The following is an 18,788-nucleotide window of genomic DNA, read 5'->3' as shown; positions in this document are numbered from 1 at the left end:
TACAAAGTACAAACAATAACGATACAGACCACATTCAGAACGCTTTCCACAATCTGGGCAAGTCTCAACTTCCGTGAGCTGTTCTTACCTCAATAAATAAGTTTAAGTCTTATCACTCAATGGATGAACCACTTAATGAGTTAAATTTGCCACAATTAGCTCCAGGAAGTGAAGACCTTCAGTAAAGATTTCCAGGAAGTAAAGATGTTCAGGACTCCCCAGAGCTCAAATATTGATAAGGAATCATTAAACTATACAAATTACACAATATAAGGATACATACAGTAGTACCACATCCAGAATGCTTTCCAATATCTGCTTGAACCCCCATGAGAGGTTTGAAACCTGAGTTTTCCGTTCAAGACCCTTTTTTCTCTATCGTATATTATTGTTAATTTCATTTAAAACATTTCGCTCAAAACTTCAAAACTTTTGCCATATGTACAGTAAGTCCACAGAAGCAGCTCATTACCTCACAGCCAACCAGAACCGAAAGAAAACCTGGCCAATGTTCTGTTCTGTTTTTCCCCTCTTTCCTTGGCTTCCATTCTTCCTTTTCATCTCATCACATTCACACGATACTCGTTAAAAATATCACATAAAAAATGATTTCCTGAATTATCCTGGCCTTTATGCATGCACAGTGCCACCCCTCCATCATTCCCCTATCGTATTCTCTCTTCATCCCCCTTTCATCTTTTCACTGTTATTACTTTAAAAAGCCAGTCTTTTTTATTCTTCTCTTCGATACTGCTAGACAGTGCATGTCATTCAGCCTGTCCAGAACATCTCATTTTGTCCTGTTCCAGCGCTTTCTTTCCCACCTCGCTCTCCGTTTGTGCTCTGATTGGAGACGTCCCCTTAAGATTTCTCATTTATTCCTGGTTTCCGTTTGAGGCACAGTATCACCTCTGAAGCAGAACTGATGGCTTTGAAGTGCAAATGCTTGAGGGAATGCATTCTTTCGATCAGTCTTTAACTCTCTGTCTGAATGCCAATGAACAAGTGCTTGCATAGTTGACGATCCAGCCGCATTCGGTGAATAAATAATGTCGTTGTGGGTTGTAGCCTCAGATTTGTCACGTAATTTGTTCATGCATACTGGATACAATACTCTCTGTAGCGTTCAGTGTCGGGCCGTGCATTTCACACCCAGGCCTTTAGGGGTGTCCTACCTGAATCAGTCCACCTCTTACTCCCATCGTTATGACACCTCTTCTATAGAAACGATCAAATTTATTCTCCTCTGTCAGCCATTGTGAAATAAAAAAAAAAAAAAAAACTGCTAGTAAATCCAAACAAATATATTCTACAGTTTGTGAGCTCTGACTAGTGTGCACTCTGACCATCATGAAAATGCTGGCGTTATTGGACGCCTGCTGGATGGCCCCAGTGTAAGCAACTTGAAATCTGATTGGTTAAAGCAACAGCTTCAAGCAACATGTATTAATGCGACCCATACTGTTGTTTCAGAAGGCCTGAAACAACAGTATGCAGATTTTGACCCTGGTCATGTGGTGCGATGGCTTTAGTCTGATTGGCTAGAAAGCGCAACCAGGAGAAAAGCTATGCAATGAAGAGAACAGACTATTGGGAATAATGGCTAACTAAATCCAACTTGCCAATGAGATTGAAGTGCTTTAAAGACATGCCCGATTTGTGGCAGAATTAGAATCGATTTACCCTATCGACTTGTCCAGATTCATGATATGTTCAGTTCAGTGGTTTGTACAGATATATCCACTGATTTGTTTATTTACTTGTTCTACAAGTTACCCCAGTGCAGGCTAGTTTTTGGAAAATGGTCATGAACACGATTCTAAAAAGTTATGCGATTATAAATGGTTAATGTTTTCATTGCCGCAACAACTTTCTCAGTACAAACAAACTGACCAGCTACAAAGCCCTTTAAAATGTCTGAGCTAAATGCTAATAACACCTAGCAAGCTACAGTGACCTAAAAATGGAACGATATTGAAGAAATCCACACTTAAAACAATTGACAAATTTTTGACCAAAAAACCCCCAACAACTTTGAGAGACAATTCATAACATTTTGCCTGAACAATTAAAAAGCAACAATTTGAGGCGAGATTAAGCTACGTTAAAGGCTGTGTGTGTCTTCATAGTTTGATTTTTAAAGTTGCTCCACTTTTCCTAAATGACCATTCGCTCGTCAATAGAGTCACTAATGCAGAATGTAGCTTTAATGGCTAACTAAAAGGATGAGTGTGGGATCCAGCCTACAATAAGATCTCTCTGGCATGAGCAGACTGTGCGCTTGGGTCCAGTTTGCAGTATTTTCAGGCAGTCAAATTGCCTCAGAATCAAACCAAATCGTCAGAGTTCCATAAAAGATTAAAGCCCTGGCTCTCGCAGTTATGTCTACTACATTTGGCCTGCCGTTATCTCCTTGACATCTTCAGTCTGGTTCCTAATCTCCCGTTCTGCTCTTGGCAGGTTTTTAAAAAGTCCATACCAAGGTTTATATTATTGACATAACAATGTCTCCTTTTTTTTCCCCCGGATGTCCTTGGACACATCCTGAAAGCACTTTTTTAGAGCTAGGTCACAGCTACTCTATTCGTAAATGGCTGAAAGCTGCCATTAGTACCTCGAGTTTTTGTGTCATGAGGTATTTTTTCACTGATTGAACGGAGAAAATACTGTCGTTTTCAGCGGTCACCAGTGCCATAGGCGAATCAGTTTTCATCTCCGGGCCTCAAAGCTCTAAATCAGTGGCTGAATAGTGACAGCTTGAAAATTGCGCCTGTCTTTTTTTTTAAACCGAAATCCTAACTAATGATATCGTCGTCATAAATTCAGCATTTTCTGTTCTGATAGTTGTTGGCTGGACCATGATCTATATATATATAATCTACAGGTTTTTTTTAGCATCAGTATCTACAATATTCTGAGGAGAAATAAGGAATAGTGCTGGAAATTTGGCAAATAAAAGATTAATATCTTGAAACAAAATTACTGATCTTTTTTTTTTTCTTTTCCAAAAGAGACCAAAAAGTGTCTTCGCAGACCATTTTAGTCAAGATTCTGCTGCCTCTTTTATACAAAATAGTAATAACTAAATACTGTACTTGTCTACTGTTACAGTATTGTACAAAAGTCTTGTTGAGTGGTCTTGCTAATGCAAAAAATATGGATTTAAGTCTGTCGAATTCTGTGATCTTTGGCTTTTTTTTTTAATGGAACGATGTGAATGAAAGCTGGTTTTATTAGCAAGCTTCCGCTGAATGGAACACGTACAATATGTGGATGTAATGCTCAGGCATGTCTTTCATAAACCTGGCTTGATAGGCATTCATCAGAGCAGTCTTTTTGACTTGAAAGAGCAGGACAAATACAGGTGCTAGAAATTACATTAATTATAATCCATTGCATTTACAGGTTCCTGCTATTGCTCAAATGTAAGTGGAGGTCACTAAATACAGTACTTGCCATTTTCACCTATAGAAGCCATTTATTCTGTTTTTTTATTCTTTTTTTTTTCCCTGTTAATACCGAGAGTAAATTTCCCATATTTACTGGTTGTATTCTACTTAACATCCTGAAAAATAGTTATGTACGGTCATTAAACCACTGCTGAAACAAAAATTCTAAGCTTTTTGTAAAGTACTGTATGCTGGACACATTGAAACTACATTGTAACCCTCCATATTCATGAACTCGAAAACCTCCCACCTGACCTTGACGTAAACGTAGGCGCTGAGGCATTAAATCAGAGATAGGATCCATATGCAATGTGATATTAAATCGCAATTCAGTGTCAAAGTGATTAGGAAGGCCGAATTGGCAAATAAAGAAAAGAGGATCGCCGAATGCTCGAAAAACAGAATAATCGCAGGACACAACTGGAGTGAACGTTGCTGAAACGCATGCTTGGGCTTACATGGTAAGGAAATCAGGAAGTAGGCATGAAATGATCTTCAAAAACAGCATTTTGTAGAAAAGTGGTGGGTCTGGCAGGGGGATAAGAGTGTTGAAAAGGGCTCCATAATGTAGCTGTCGATCATTGCACATTTAATGTGACCCTGTTGGTCCTTTATCACATTGTGTATACATGTTATGTGTGTTATTAATGTGTTAATAATGATGCTTTGCTTTGGTGTGTGTGTGTGGGTTTGTACAGGCGTCCCTGCCCTCTTTGTGTCGGCGTGGGCTGTTGTCAGGGCCATTTTGGCAGATGCACGGTGAGTATCAATTATCGTTAACACACTGACCGAAGCATATGCACATAAACACAATGGTATACAGAGACACACAAAAGCGCACAGGTTCACACAAGTCCAATTCCTGGTTTGCAGCAAAATGCTCCCTTTATTGTGAATTTCCGTTCATACTTTCTCCTCGTAGCGTTCACTCTATTTTCTTCTCACAGGTGCTGGGAACTGAGTGCCAGCAATATTAAGTGGATTTACCAAGTCCCTATTCTGACAGCAATCGGAGTGAGTAAAGAACGAGTTTAATTGTAAGATGACTTATTGCTGATCAAAAGGTCAGAATGGTTAAGCTAGCTTTGGGCTAATTTTATCAAACACGGTGGCAAAGGGACAAAATTTGGAAATTAGAGACATAATCAGAGACAGGCAATGGGCCAAGAGGTGGTTAACAAAACAGATGTCAGAGAACGGGCTGGAATTGAAAGCGTGAGACAAAAACCGAGCGAGATTCACATAGCAAGCAATAACACAAAGGCTTGGTAATGACAGACGAGCGCAATCGAGCGTTTTCGACCGTTTAGACCTGTGTAATTGTGGCTAATGAGTAGCTTGAAGATATAGAGGAGTCTGTGGCAGCCATGTTTGAATGCTAAAGTGTTTGAAATGGAGTTATACTGTTACCTGGCTGTATTATTGTAGATCTTCATCAACAAATCTTTATAGGCGAATAGGAGCTCAGTAAAAAAAACATTTTCATGTCTTCAGACCACTAACCTTCTGGGGTTTTTTTTTTGTGCAAGGCAACCAGTTCAAAAGAATCATTAACAAATACAGATCATTAATCATCTTTAACAGCTAGCATAACTAGCATAAGATTACCCAGTGGGTTAAAAAAAAAAAAAAAGAAAAATCTGATTATTATACATTCTCTCACTGGCAAGATAGTGCTTTATGAAATGATTATTAGCAAGATTGGTTTAATATAGCGCATCTAGCTAAGTGAACTAGCTTAGGCAGTCTCTTCTGAAGTCTCTTCTTCTGTTTACGCCGGCCAAGAAGGGGAAGCCTTTTCCATATACCTCTTTTGATGTGGCACATGATATTGGGCCTTGCCAAGATCTAGTGTATTACGTTGTCATGTAATTGATTATGTACAAGGAGAAAACAACAAACTAGCAAAAACGCATGAACGAGGAAAGCTGTCTGACTTTGAGCAAGACAAAAAGGCATAGGAGACAAAGTATAACATGAGCACTGGGTTATTCATACTGTACAAGTTCTAGACTAATTATCGTTCAAATGTGTTACTGGAATACGTGCGTCCCATGATGCCCAGTGGCTGATGGGAAATGACCCTCTCCGTGTCCCTGTTCACAGGGTTATATACATGTTCATCATTCTCAGGCAACCGAGAGTTCCTTTTCATGTGTTTAATAGATTCGCTCATCAAAAGCTAGTAATGCACCTGACTAACATTGATTCGCATCCCCGTAAGACTACAAAAGAACAGAAGCCGAAAGAGAACTGAAACGAGTGCTAATGAATGAGTAAGCAATGAAAACGCAACCACAAAATTGTCACCCTCGTGAGCTCAATCTCTGTGCACAGCTGTAGGGTTTTCAGACCATTAGAGGATGCCATTATTTTGTCAGAGGGCTAGGAATTCCTATCTATGTTCCTGTCTATACATGTACCCCATTAATCCAGTGTCTTGTAAAAAAGCCCTGGAGAAATGATGGTTTCAGCAGATTTCATGTGAGCAATCGCAAACGGTCCAACATGTGAATGGGGTTAAAACAAAAAAAAGAAAAGAAAGTGGTGGACAGTATCAATGTAAATGTCATTTTTTACTCTACATAAGTAGATTTTTCATGTATATGTATCTGGCCTTTTTACTCAACTACATTTTGCGAAATCAGTCTCTCCTTTTTTCAATTACGAGTGGATAAAAAAATAAAACTGGTCAAACACGCAGAAAGACATGGCAGACCGCGCTACCCTTTTTGTTTTGATTGCAGTTTGGTGGTATCTACTTATCACCAACATACAATTCAGCATCAAGAACAACAACAAGCAGAACATTTCTGAGAGGAATAATACAAATCAACATTAAACTGAAATTGCCTTCTTATTTGGATCTAAAGGAAATTGTTCAGCTACAAAGTTTTCTGCTCATGATACATTTTTATAGACATCAGTGTCATTATATTAATAGATTTGTGCTGAGAGATACAGTCTTTTCATATACACTGAAGTTGATAGAGTCTTATGACAAAGGTGATAATGGGAAAATTATAGCCATAATAAATCGTATTACGTTGGATACTTAAGTACATTTGAAGTCAAAATATTTATGTACTTTTACTCAATTGAACGTTTAAGAGAGCAGTTTTACTGGAGTCATTTTTCAGTGCATCTCTAACTCATGTATAGTACATGGTTTCTGTATTTCGTCCACCACTGGTGAGATGAGAGGGAAAAAAAAGGGCTCTAGCATGGTATCGAGGCTTGGGTTTGACAGAGACTGAATGCAACTGAATGTACACTTCAGTTCAGAAATGAAACTTGGATATATTTTAGAGTAGTCAATGTGCAGCTTGTATAACAGTACAGATTTACTGTCCTCTGAAAAATAACAATATGCAGCCCCATTGTTATGCAGAACGGCATTAATCTTCCTGGGCATGGAATTCACCAGAGCTGCACAGATTGTTGCTGGGATCCTCTTCTACTAATTCAGTTTGGGGTCGTTATTATGTTGGGAAACTTCCGTTCGGCACAGTTTATGAAGGGTGGGCATCATGCTTCAGAATGTCACAGTAGATGTTGGAATCGCAGCTCCCCGGTACCAGCAGCACTCATGCATCCTCAGACCATGATGCTACCACCACCATGCTTGACTGTAGGCAAGACACAATTTTCTTGGTACTCCTCACCAGAGGGTCACCAACTGAGCCAAACAAGTTTATCTTAGTCTCATCAGACCACAGGACATGTTTCCAGTAATTCATGATCTTGGACAGGTCGTCTTTAGCAAACCTTTCGCAGGCTTTCTTGAGAGCCAGCTTTAGAAGAGGCTTCCCTCTTTGCCCTGCCACAAATTTTTATGGTCACGCAGATAAAAACAGGAACACAATAAATAGGACCTACTCCTGTGATTTTTCTGACCTTAGGAGTGCCCGAGGATTCAAATGTCAAATAATTTAAATAAATAAATACAAATAAATAAATCACTTAACCTTTGTTGAAAGCCTTGAAATGGTTGTTTTTGAGTGTTTTATGTAGGAACTAAATTGAGAGACTCGTCTCTCTCTCTCTCTCTCTCTCGCTCGCTCTCATCCTTAATATGTTGCTAATTAGGTTTGCTTTGGTGTCTGCCAAGAGATAAGTGATGCATTTGGCGAGGCGTTTATTTTTCACTGAATGCCCCTCGAAATACTGGCCTTCTTGTTGAATTTGTACCCAATTTGGCTTGCTCGAACCAGGCAGCAAACTGAACAAATGCTAATTAAATCAAAACAAGACGAAACTATAAGGAAAATAAAAACTTAAAGAAAAAAAGCTAGCTCGTGGTAAGACCTAGTTCACGGTTACCTAGCTCGCGCAAACAAATTTGGAAGATCTATACAGCATCAAGAACAATTCTTTGAAAAGGTATATATCTGAAAGGGAGATTCACAATTCTTGATCATGTAAGAGCTAATTTTGGTTGAACCTGAGAGTGTGCACAAATGAGCTTTGTTTTGAAACCTCATAAAATCAATAGCTCTGTGGGGGCAAATAAAAAAAGTCAAAAGAATAACAAGAATGGTTTGAGCCAACAGTAACTCGAATACCCAATTCTTACAACCGTCATGAGCAGATAGGAGTTTTAAAATGGATCAAACCTTCTTAAAAATGTGGATGTGGATTATCCCTTACATATTGGCTTTATGGTCAGTCTATTTCTTTTTTTAAATCAATTTCCTTGCCCTTCTGGAAAGGTAGAACTTGATTGATTCGAGTTATCCAATGCCTCTGCAACCTAAAACCTTTCTATCAAGTAAACACAAAAGAAAGTGAGCACTCATGCCAGCAATTCCATGTCATGCCTCCAAAAGATGGCACAGTGGTGAAGGCTTAGAGCAACTGTTCAGAAGATTGTGAAGTTGTTGTTGCGTGGGCACTCGGCACCTTTTTCATTTATTTGAAAAAGAAGACATTTCGCCCCGAGGTTGATTTCAACACAGCAGTCATAAACCGAGATACGCAGTATATACAACGTTCTCCGTGGCACGAGGTCGCCCTCAGACTCCACGAGCTTTAAATCTGTCTGATTTGCCAAATTAACTGCCATATCCTTGAGATTTAAGATTTATAAGATTTTTATATTTGAAGACAGACCTACTGTTTTTTTGTTTTTATTGGGATTTAATAAAAATACTGCTTTCCTCACTCACTCTGACTGGAATTGTCCGTTAATGAAAACAAATCGACTCCAGGAAACGCATAATAAAGCGTGTTATATAACAGCTTAGTGGTTAGGATTTTGTCTCATGAGTCCCAGCACCACCCCAACCTACAACTGCTGGCCCCCTTTCAGGGCCCTTGACCGATTGAGAGAATCAATTCTCACAATACACTTTTTTTTTTTTTTAAAACAAGCCAGTTTAAGAGTTACTTTTATATAACAGGAACTACACTATAAGGACAAAGGTATTGGGACACCAGCCATATGTGCTTTTTCCTCAAACTGCTCCACAAAAACAGGATGTCTTTGAAATTTGCCCTATCCACTTGACCTAGGAGACCCATACCTGCCCCAGCATGACGGTGCACAAAGCCACCTCCATAAAAATAGGCTTCACATGGGTTGTGCTGGAATGAGCTCTTATCTAAAATTATTGAAAAAGTTGTAGTAGTGCAACTGAGTGACCATTTAGAAGCCAGACAGCTACTCCATCCTTACCAGTTTGGGTTTAGACCAGGTTATTCAACAGAAATAGCAAACTGCTGTTTAATAGAAAAAGTAAAAAAGTCCCTGGACAAGGGTAATGTGGTGGGGGCTGTATTTATTGACCTTAAAAAGGCATTTGATATGGTCAATCATAGTTTGCTTTTATCTAAAAATGTTGAATTAAAATTTTTCAAATGAGGCAGTGTTGTGGTTTACATCTTACCTCCAGTCTAGAGTACAGTGTGTTAAAGTTGATCAAAACATATCCACACTCTCAAACATAAAAATGGGCATTCCGCAGGGTACTATACTTGGCCCCATGCTGTTTAGTCTTTTTATAAATGACTTGCCCCTGCACTGCCCTGATGCCAGATGCCAGCTTTATGCGGATGATGCAGTTATTTATGCATATGCTAAGTCACCTGAGCAGGCTGCAGCTGTATTGTCTACTAGTATGTTTGACATCCAACAATGGCTCATCCAAAATCAACTAGTTTTAAATCTCACAAAAACAGTTTCTATGTGCTTTTCCATTAAAAAGCTGGATTTAAAAGGAAGATTTAATATTAATATACAAAATACAGAAATTAATCCAGTTACAGAATTCAAATATCTAGGATTGGTTTTAGATCCTCAACTAAAATTTGATAAGCACATAAAGAACATTTTTAAAAACAATACAAAGTAATCTCAATTGTTTTAAATTAATTAGAAGTTTTATACCGCACCAGGCAGCCCTGCTGTACATGCATGCTATGATCTTTTCTCATATATCGTACTGCATGACAGCATGGGCTCAAGCCACTCCTACTGCAACCAAATGCATACGTTCTGTATACAACAGGGGAATAAAAATTATGGACAAAAAACCAATTCGACACCATCACTGTACCATTTTTAAGAAATATAATTTAAAGAATTTTGAGAGTTTTAGCAATTTTTGCTTTCTTAAATTAATTTACAAGTGCATTAATCATTTAGTACCTGAGCCTTTAAGTTTATTTATTGAGAGACAGAGCAGCATTCGAGTCACTAGGAGTTTTACAAATCATGACTGTAAAATTCCATACTGTAGGACCAGTTTTGGTCAGACTACCTTCTCTGTGAAGAGCTCCAAACTCTGGAACTCATTACCATCTGACATTAAGACTATACTGGACTTTAATGTGTTTACTTCCAGGCTAAAAAACTGGTTAAAGACAAACCAAAGGTGCATTTATTTTTAACTAGTAGGTAAGAGTTGTATATGATATATGTGTATATGTAAACTTTATGGGTAAATCTCATGGGTAAATTTTTATTGTGTATGACTAGGAACGGGAATTGTCCATATCATGTTATTTGTTTAAATTAAAGTACTTTAGTATGTAAATTGTACTGTGTTTAGAGCCCAACCAGGGACAGGAGTTGAAAATTAGCATTTGCTATAAACTTTTTATGTAGGATTTCAGTGACAAGCTTGCTTTGACACTATGTATGTTGCATTGTCCCTGTCAAATAAATAAAATGAAATGAAATCCCCACAAAACCTATAGGAACATCTTCCCAAAAGAGTGTACTGTAGGTTCACAGGGAATGAGGACTAAATATGGAATTAAATGTTTAAAAATGCACCTAAAAACATTTTATTGTGTCCACAAACAAATGAGTCATAAACGAGTCATATATATATATATTTTATAAGATAAAATCTGGCAAACATATCAGCTATAGTCTTTAAAAATAGTTTTCCATATTGTCATGTACGTTCGGCGCATTGCTGGTCGAAATTAACTACAAACGAACGTCCGATTTATCTCGATTGGTTTAAAACAATATTGAGATGGTTTGGACATGTGCAGAGGAGGGACATGGGGTATATCGGTAGAAGAACGCTGAGGATGGAGCCACCAGGAAGGAGGAAAAGAGGAAGGCCAAGGAGGAGGTTTATGGATATGGTGAGGGAAGACATGCAGGTGTTTGGATTGAAAGAGGCAGATGTAGAAGACAGGGGGGTATGGAGACAGATGATCCGCTGTGGCGCCCCCTAATGGGAGAAGATGAAATAAGGTGGTTTAAAACAATATTGGCTTAATGAATAAAATATCGCCAAGCGTTTGCATGATCCAGAAGAACAAGAGTAGCTGTAGACTTTTTGTGTGGGTTGTTTTTGGTCATTTATATAGTAGAGCACTTAACAAAAGTTTATATTGTTCTTGCCTGTTTTTTCTTTTCTCCTCCTGCAGCTGAACTTTATTCTGTTTGTGAATATTGTGCGCGTTCTGGCCACCAAGATCCGAGAGACGAATGCCGGCAGATACGACACTCGCAAGCAATACAGGTAAAAGCCATTATTATTAATACTACCAATATTCCTACTATTATTATTACTACTATTATTATTGATAGTATTACTATCAATAATACTATTTAAGTAAGAAAAAGCAAATGGAGTTTAATGATAAATATTTTACGTACAGAAGGCCTCGTTGCTTTGTGAATGGGGGTCAACATAGTACAAATATGTAGAGAGAAGAAAAAAAAAAAAAAAAAAAAGGGTCTAAAGACTTTTAAGTTGATTTGTAGAACCCCCTCGCCCAAAGCGATCCAAAACCCTGCAAACTAAATAAATAAATCCACCCCCACACACAAACAGAACAGAACTTTTTCCCCCACGCACATTCGAGTAGTTTCTCAGCCAGGCAATTTAGATAGACTTAAAAGTGAATAATTTGTGTAAAAACAATTCAAATCAATTATACTCTTCACAGTTCAATCCAGTTTCATTTTGTGCGTTTGTAGAGCACTTTCAACAATGGACACGGATCCAAAGAAGCGTACCGAAGAGAGATTTTTCCAGCCACCAAAAAAAAAGAAATTTTTTAGAATCCAAGAACCATAAATGACAATTCATCATGTCGACAATACTTTTATATTTGCTATATTTTTGTCTTGGCCACTTTGCTCTGGTTATCTCATAGCACTTTCTTCTTCTTTTTTTGCATTTTGAAACCTTGATGTATTGATTTATTTGACTCGACTGCTTGCTGATGGCCTGAGAGCGAAACTCATTTTAAACTGCCGTGCCATTCCGGGCTACTGTTTCATTTCACCGGTGGTCCAAATCGATGTGAAATCTGGGAGGATGAGAGACATTGATTCGGAGAACCGGATTGGGGAAAATGTGGGGGGGAAGACGGGGGTTTGGAGATGTGCGGATATGTGTTCAGTCACTTGTTGAGCAATTCGAACCATCCTTGACGTACTACAGACGGTTAAAAAGTTACAACTACTGCTACTGGGAAACTATTACAATGGAGTTCATTCCTGGATTGCATACACAAAGCCTATGGTTAAGTGGGAGCTCAGTGATCAGTGGCCCTGAAATTGTGAGGTCCAGTAATCGTACATTGTTATGGAAAAGTTCTGCCAAATGGCATCAATTGCTACTTGTAGCTTTAGACAGTGTTTGCTACACTATATTGCCAAAGGTATTGAGTCACCTGGCCTTTCCTGCTATATGTGGTTCTTTTCCAAACTGTTACCACAAACGCACTCATTTGTACAGGACGTCTTTAGATGCGCTCTATTGAGATTTTGTTCACTTGAACTTGGAAACCCAAAACCTGTTCCAGCATGGCAACCCCTGTGCACAAAGCGAGCTCCTTGAAGATATGGTTTACGTGAGCTCTGATCTCATCCCTACTGAACACCTTTGGAATGAATCGCCGACTAGACCCCGGGCCTCCTTACCTACATCAGTACCTGCCTTCCGTAACACCCTTGTGGTTGATTAACACAAATATCCATAAGCACACTCCAGAATATGGTGGAAGATCTTCTCAGAAGAGTGGAGGGAATTCTAAGAGCAAATTGGGACTAAATGTGGAAGGCAATGCTCAAAATTATAGTGATATATCTATATAAATCTGAGATTTGGTTTGTTTTTTAATAGTTGGAAAGTTCCAATTTCAACATAAAACATGAACCTGACTTTCTCTATTGTGTGGCAGTAATTTATTCTTCTTAGCAATTTGCACATTTGTAGACATGTCCGCTAGCAAGCGAACAGTCGTGCAAAATGTCGCCAAAACTACAAGTAACAAGTGCAACATTACCTATTAGATTGCACCAGATTGTGGACATCTATGTGGCAAACTAAATATGTCTTGTTTTAGAAAAAGCCTAAAATAGTATTGCTATAGTGTAATATCCTATAGAGGGGATATTGACTCATCCTTCCGATACCTAATCTGTAAATATTCTCCATTACCCTAAAGGAACATTCTGATAAAGTCAGAGATGATGCAGCTCGGGTTATTTGTGTCTAACGTTTCACAGAGGTGCACTGTATTGCTTTAGAGAGGGTGCGGGGGTGGGAAACACATTTCTTTGAAAGTACACAAAGGATATCAGCTTTGCCTTTGGACACGACGTAGGAAGACGGGCGCACAGAGAACAGTTTCACCTTTTACTCAAAGTTATGCAAAATAATATCTCTAGCACAAAACTTTGAATCCGTTCATCATCCGTCATCCGTATATTTTCGATATCAATTACTCTAAAACAGGGTCACGGGAAGCTTGGGGCCTATTCTATTGGACACCTCAAAAAGGGTACCAATCCATTCCAAGGTACAACTGTATCTGTACTCTTTGGACCGAGATACCCTTATTTACACCATATTTACAGAATTCCAAAGACATTCCTCTGTAACAAATTGGCACACACTTTCACATTACAGATTTAACCCAGAGGGCAACTATAACAACAACCCATAGAAAAGAACTTTGTATTTGCGGTCAATCTAAAAACGAAGCTATTGTAAAAACGTAGTAGAGCAAAAACAAAAACAAAATCCTGTCAGTGATTCCTCCATAGATGATAAATACATGGAAGCGCATGTCTTTTTGAAATTACAGTAATCAACATTCTCACAAAAGTGAGTACACCCCTCACATTTTAGCATTGATTTTGGTAATATCTTATCAAGGAACAATAGAAATTAAACTTGGATATATTTTAGTGAAGATTCTATAGCAGCACAGATTTAAAAAGCATGAATCACTGGAACCATGTCCTGTGGTCTAGAAAGTCTAAAATGAAATTTTTGGTTCAGATGGTGTCCAGCATGTGTGGCGACACCATGGTGAGGAGAACCAAGAAAATACTTTTTCCTACAGTCAAGCATGGTGGTGGTAGCATCATGCTCTGAGGCTGCATGAGTGCTGCTGGTAGTGGGCAGCTGGGCTTTATTGAGGGAAATGTGGATTCCAAAAGTTTTCAAACAGGGCCGAACGGACAAAGTTTTGACATTCTCACTGAGGGTGTACTCACTTTTGTTGCCAGTTATTTTCGAGGACAGTAAATCTGATCTGCTATACAAGCTGCACATTGAGTACTAAAATATATCTACGTGCCATTTCTATAGTATTTCCCTTAAGAACATATAATAGAATGGTTGCTGAAATGTGACTCACGCACTCACTTTTGCGAGATACTGTACGTCATAATATACAAAACATCCAAAATGTCAAGAGGAACCAGAGATATTAAGCGTTCCTTCTTTGTAAGATACACTATAGAGTAGTTGTAGTATAGTTTCTATTTGTGAAATAAAGAATAAACGTCGCAGAATCCTAAATCCAGGTGTTTCTACCAAAAACAACCTCTTATGCTCAAATAAAAGACTTAATTGCATGCGAGTTTATCAGTTTGCCGGGTACAATGATTGTATTTTCCAGCATCAAGAATTCACTCCTGTTAGTTTCCTAACGTGTGCTTTCTGTGGAGAGATACTTTCCAGTGACGGCCCATCATTTTTATGCTGATGGTGAAACTTTATGCAGGATGTCAGCAGCTTCCTGGGACCAGGTCAAATGTGTCTGCAAATCTCTCTCCATAAGGATTTTTGACACTGTCCTCAGCAATCTGATGTAGTTGCTGTCCAACAAGCAATATTTCTAGCTGTAAATCTTCCCATTGCCAGTCATTATGCTTAATGTTGCTCCACAAGACAATTTTCTTTGGAGATTAGGGGTGACGGGATAGACCTTGGGCACTGGGACAGGATATAATGGTGTGGCTTTTATTACCCTAGGTTAGCGGGAAGTTGGCAGGTGGGTTTTTTTTAGGGGGTTGGAACATATTGTGGTATTCTAAATTTTTCATGCAAAGAGTCTGCTTTCCTGTGATTGCTTTAGGTTTCAAAGTTGTGTTTGATCGACCAAAAGATTAATACCCTGTCACACGAAGCAGATTTCAGAGATTAGGTGCTGTGACACACACTGATTGTACCAATCTGTTTACAATTGTACCAGCTAGTATCCAAATAATCTGTTAGCTTTGATTGCTTCATTAATAATCAATTCTAAGCCCTCATTTTTGCTGGTCCAGAGACAGACCATGGCACACAATAACAGGCAACAACAGGCAGATAATCAATATACACTACTAGAATTACACAACAAATTCTGCAAAAAGTTGCCCCATACCTTGTCTGTTTTGTCCACTACTTCAAGTATGTAAAATGTGTTAGTCAGACCACATACAGGAGGTCTGGGTTTGAGGAGATGCACTAATATGAGCAGCAAATGAGCAGACACTACTAACAAGCCTGTGTGTGTGTGATAGCTAGATTTCTTTTTTGGGTGTGACTAAGCTTTGGCCTGTCCCTTTGAAACCTATCAAAACCTTGAACTAGCAAAGCCTTGGCTTAGCAAAGTTTGCTTGGCACCACCCAAGCCTCTTTCGACCACCCGCATCTTTAGGGTGGCAACTTTAAAAGCCTGCAAGTGTAACTGTGATAATGACTGCATTTGAACACCAGGTCTCAGCTTGCAGGCCAATCTTAGCCTTGAAGAATTTCTCCGATTCTACAGCAGCCATACTATCCTTCTTATGTCTGCTAATTGGCTAGAAGGATGACTGCCCACCAGGATGTGAAAAGGGCTCTTTTGGATATCCGTCAGCCCCATCTTTTTCATCATGTATGTTGTAGGGCGGGGTGGTGGCTTTATCTTTGGTCAATCTGATCAAAACATGAAGACAGAAACAGAGTACACAATATGTCTATAACCTCTAGTGGTCCTATTTTCTTGGCTAGATGGAGGTGAAAGAAAACTACAGAACAGACAGGAGCCAATAACCAAACTTTAAGGAAAACCAGACTCTGCAAACCCATAGGAACAATGCAGCAACAGCACTGGGGGGGTCAGGGTGGGGGCTAGGCTAACAAATAGGCTAGCTTGGCTAACAAGCTAACACATGCTATACAAGCAGATATAAAATGTACACCACCACACTCAGCGGGGTATAATAAAATAAGGGGAGACTCTTTACAGAATTGGAGGACTGGCCACCTGTAGCTTTATAGTGTAATGAAGTCTAACATGCTCAGACAAGTCGAAGAAAGGGAAGGGAAGGGTGGCCACAAACTGTATTTTTAAATGCTGTTTCGTACATATTTACACGAATATGTAGGTGGTACTACACATCAACGGTTATCAATTTTCGATTGTGACCCATGAATGTTACGACATTCATTTATGGATTCGGTATAGTTTAAAGGACACTTCTCGGAAAGAATTAACAAGGGCTAGCTACAACGATTCCATGCGTGGAGTACAAGTTGCTGGAGAAGGCCATTACCTCATTAATGACAATCGATTATTTAATGGACTCAATTACAATACCGAGGATGAGATGGTAAAAGAAGCGTGAATGCCATTTAGTCAAAACTCCCACATTTTCCACACAGTTCTCTATTGTGTGTGTGTGTGTTTCATTACAATATAATGAATGCAGGCTGCTTTGAAAGGGGGACCAACTACAGAAGACCAAGTTTAGGAATGAAAAACATTTAGTTCAATAGGTTTTTTTTTTCCAAATCAGTTGTTCTTTGTGCAGTAAGATGCATTGCAAGATTAAAGAACCAGGGTTTTTGGTTTGCATCCCAATGTCCATGTGTATTTCCTCCAGGTTCCTCAGTTTTCTTTAACCATGCTGGTATATCTATGGGCTATACTAAATTGCATCTGTGTGACTGGTGCGCCAAGAAAGGGGTGGGGTCCAATCAAAGGACAATTTCCACCTCACGTTGTCAGTTTTTCTAGAAGGAATAGGCGGCAAACATTTTATAAAACACCAAGCAGAACTGTTCCGATTAAGCTCATGGGCAATGTGAGGAAATTTGCTTAGTCCATGTGGCAGTATCATGTAATTTTCAAATATTCCAAGGGAATTGAAAATGGCTGTTACTTTTGACCCCAGAAAAGATCCTCCCGAGTCCTTCAATGTTCTCTTCAACTAGATACAACTCTGTGCAGCTGTGGGATGGTCCCACCTCAACAAAAAAGATCTGTAAAATAAATGAGCAACTCAAAAACTTTGAGGATGGATTTGAACTGTAATTAATATCGTCTACTACAATGGTTCTGGACCACACCGGATCACTGCACACCTTAACAATGATGGAACTGTAATGAATAGACATTTTGTGCCATCCAAATGAGTCTGGTTCCTCTCAAGGTTTCTTCCTAAGTACATCTCAGGGAGTTTTTCCTCACCACAGTCGCCACTGGCTCGCTCGTTTGGGATTACATTTTATATACGTGACGAACGTATCTGTTCTTTATAACCGCTTTATATCTGTTGAATCCTGAGAAGACAATGTCCATTGTTGAAAGCGCTATACAAATAATGTATTTAATCGAATTAAGTCTTCTGTGATTCTAAGGAACCATGAAATAATGACCTTCCTCTCTCTTTCTCTCTTACCCCCACCCCCACCACCTTCACTCTGCTTAGGAAACTGGCAAAGTCCACACTAGTGTTGGTGTTGGTGTTCGGAGTGCACTACATTGCGTTCGTGGGGATGCCCCACACTTTTACTGGTGTGGGCTGGGAGCTGCGCATGTACTGTGAGCTATTCTTCAATTCTTTTCAGGTAGAAACACACACACACACACACACACACACACACACACAATCTCTAAGTGTAAATGTAATGAAAGAAGACAAAACGTGTATAAGCTTCTAGGTTACGATGTTGGACTTTTGAGAAGGTCATGAGCTTAAATCCCTGCATTGCCAAACTTTCCCTGCTGTTATTTAAAGTTTAAACGGAGGACTTTTTTACTGGAGTCATATTTTACCTACTGTAACACTAATTCTATTCAAGTACATGCTTTGTGTACTTCATCCACCGCTGGTTATTACACAACATCCAATACCTTGTAATACTTTTATATTACAAATAACACGTGTCTGAACAATTTTTTACTCATCCTGAGACTTATCCCTATCCCTTTTGCCCCGAACCAAGTGCCCCGGGGCAACTAATCCCCACTGTAGCCATAAATCCTTAATTATATACAGAATTTACACTAGGATTCTACTTCCTGTTATTTCAGAACAGTATACAATGTACATTAAAATGGTTGGGAGACTGAAATCTCATCTCGCCTGATTTATTAATTTATTAATATTTTCGGAGACCGTGCTAGATAACGGGCACGCTGGGAATGAAAGCACTTGTTCATTTTACCTGCGAGTATTAGAGCTGTGAAAATGACTAATACACACAGCTGTATACGTCGCTTACATCAGAGGATAAATAATACAGAGCGTCTCACTATAGGGGGCTCCACCCCAGCTGTGATTACGGCAATTTGTCGAGTAGCCGGTAATCCAGA

General features: G+C 39.0%; 1 protein-coding gene and 1 long non-coding RNA gene across 2 annotated transcripts in view; one reads left to right on the top strand and one right to left on the bottom strand.

The window, feature by feature from the left end:
* Positions 1-18,788, bottom strand: part of LOC310731254 — a 61,474-nt gene that overhangs the window by 26,683 nt on the left and 16,003 nt on the right. The gene's annotated exons all lie outside the window — the stretch shown is intronic.
* Positions 1-18,788, top strand: part of pth2rb (parathyroid hormone 2 receptor b) — a 38,879-nt gene that overhangs the window by 12,980 nt on the left and 7,111 nt on the right. Inside the window, exons 8-11 of the mRNA XM_083550699.1 lie at positions 4,148-4,208; positions 4,397-4,463; positions 11,340-11,434; positions 17,902-18,040. Coding sequence (XP_083406825.1) covers positions 4,148-4,208; positions 4,397-4,463; positions 11,340-11,434; positions 17,902-18,040 — 362 coding nt within the window. The remainder of the gene's footprint in view (positions 1-4,147; positions 4,209-4,396; positions 4,464-11,339; positions 11,435-17,901; positions 18,041-18,788) is intronic.

Source organism: Silurus aristotelis, assembly GCF_946808225.1.
Source record: "Silurus aristotelis genome assembly, chromosome: 9".
NCBI lineage: Eukaryota > Metazoa > Chordata > Actinopteri > Siluriformes > Siluridae > Silurus > Silurus aristotelis.
Note: the sequence above shows the minus strand (reverse complement) of the source record. Positions and strands in the feature narration are given on the sequence as shown.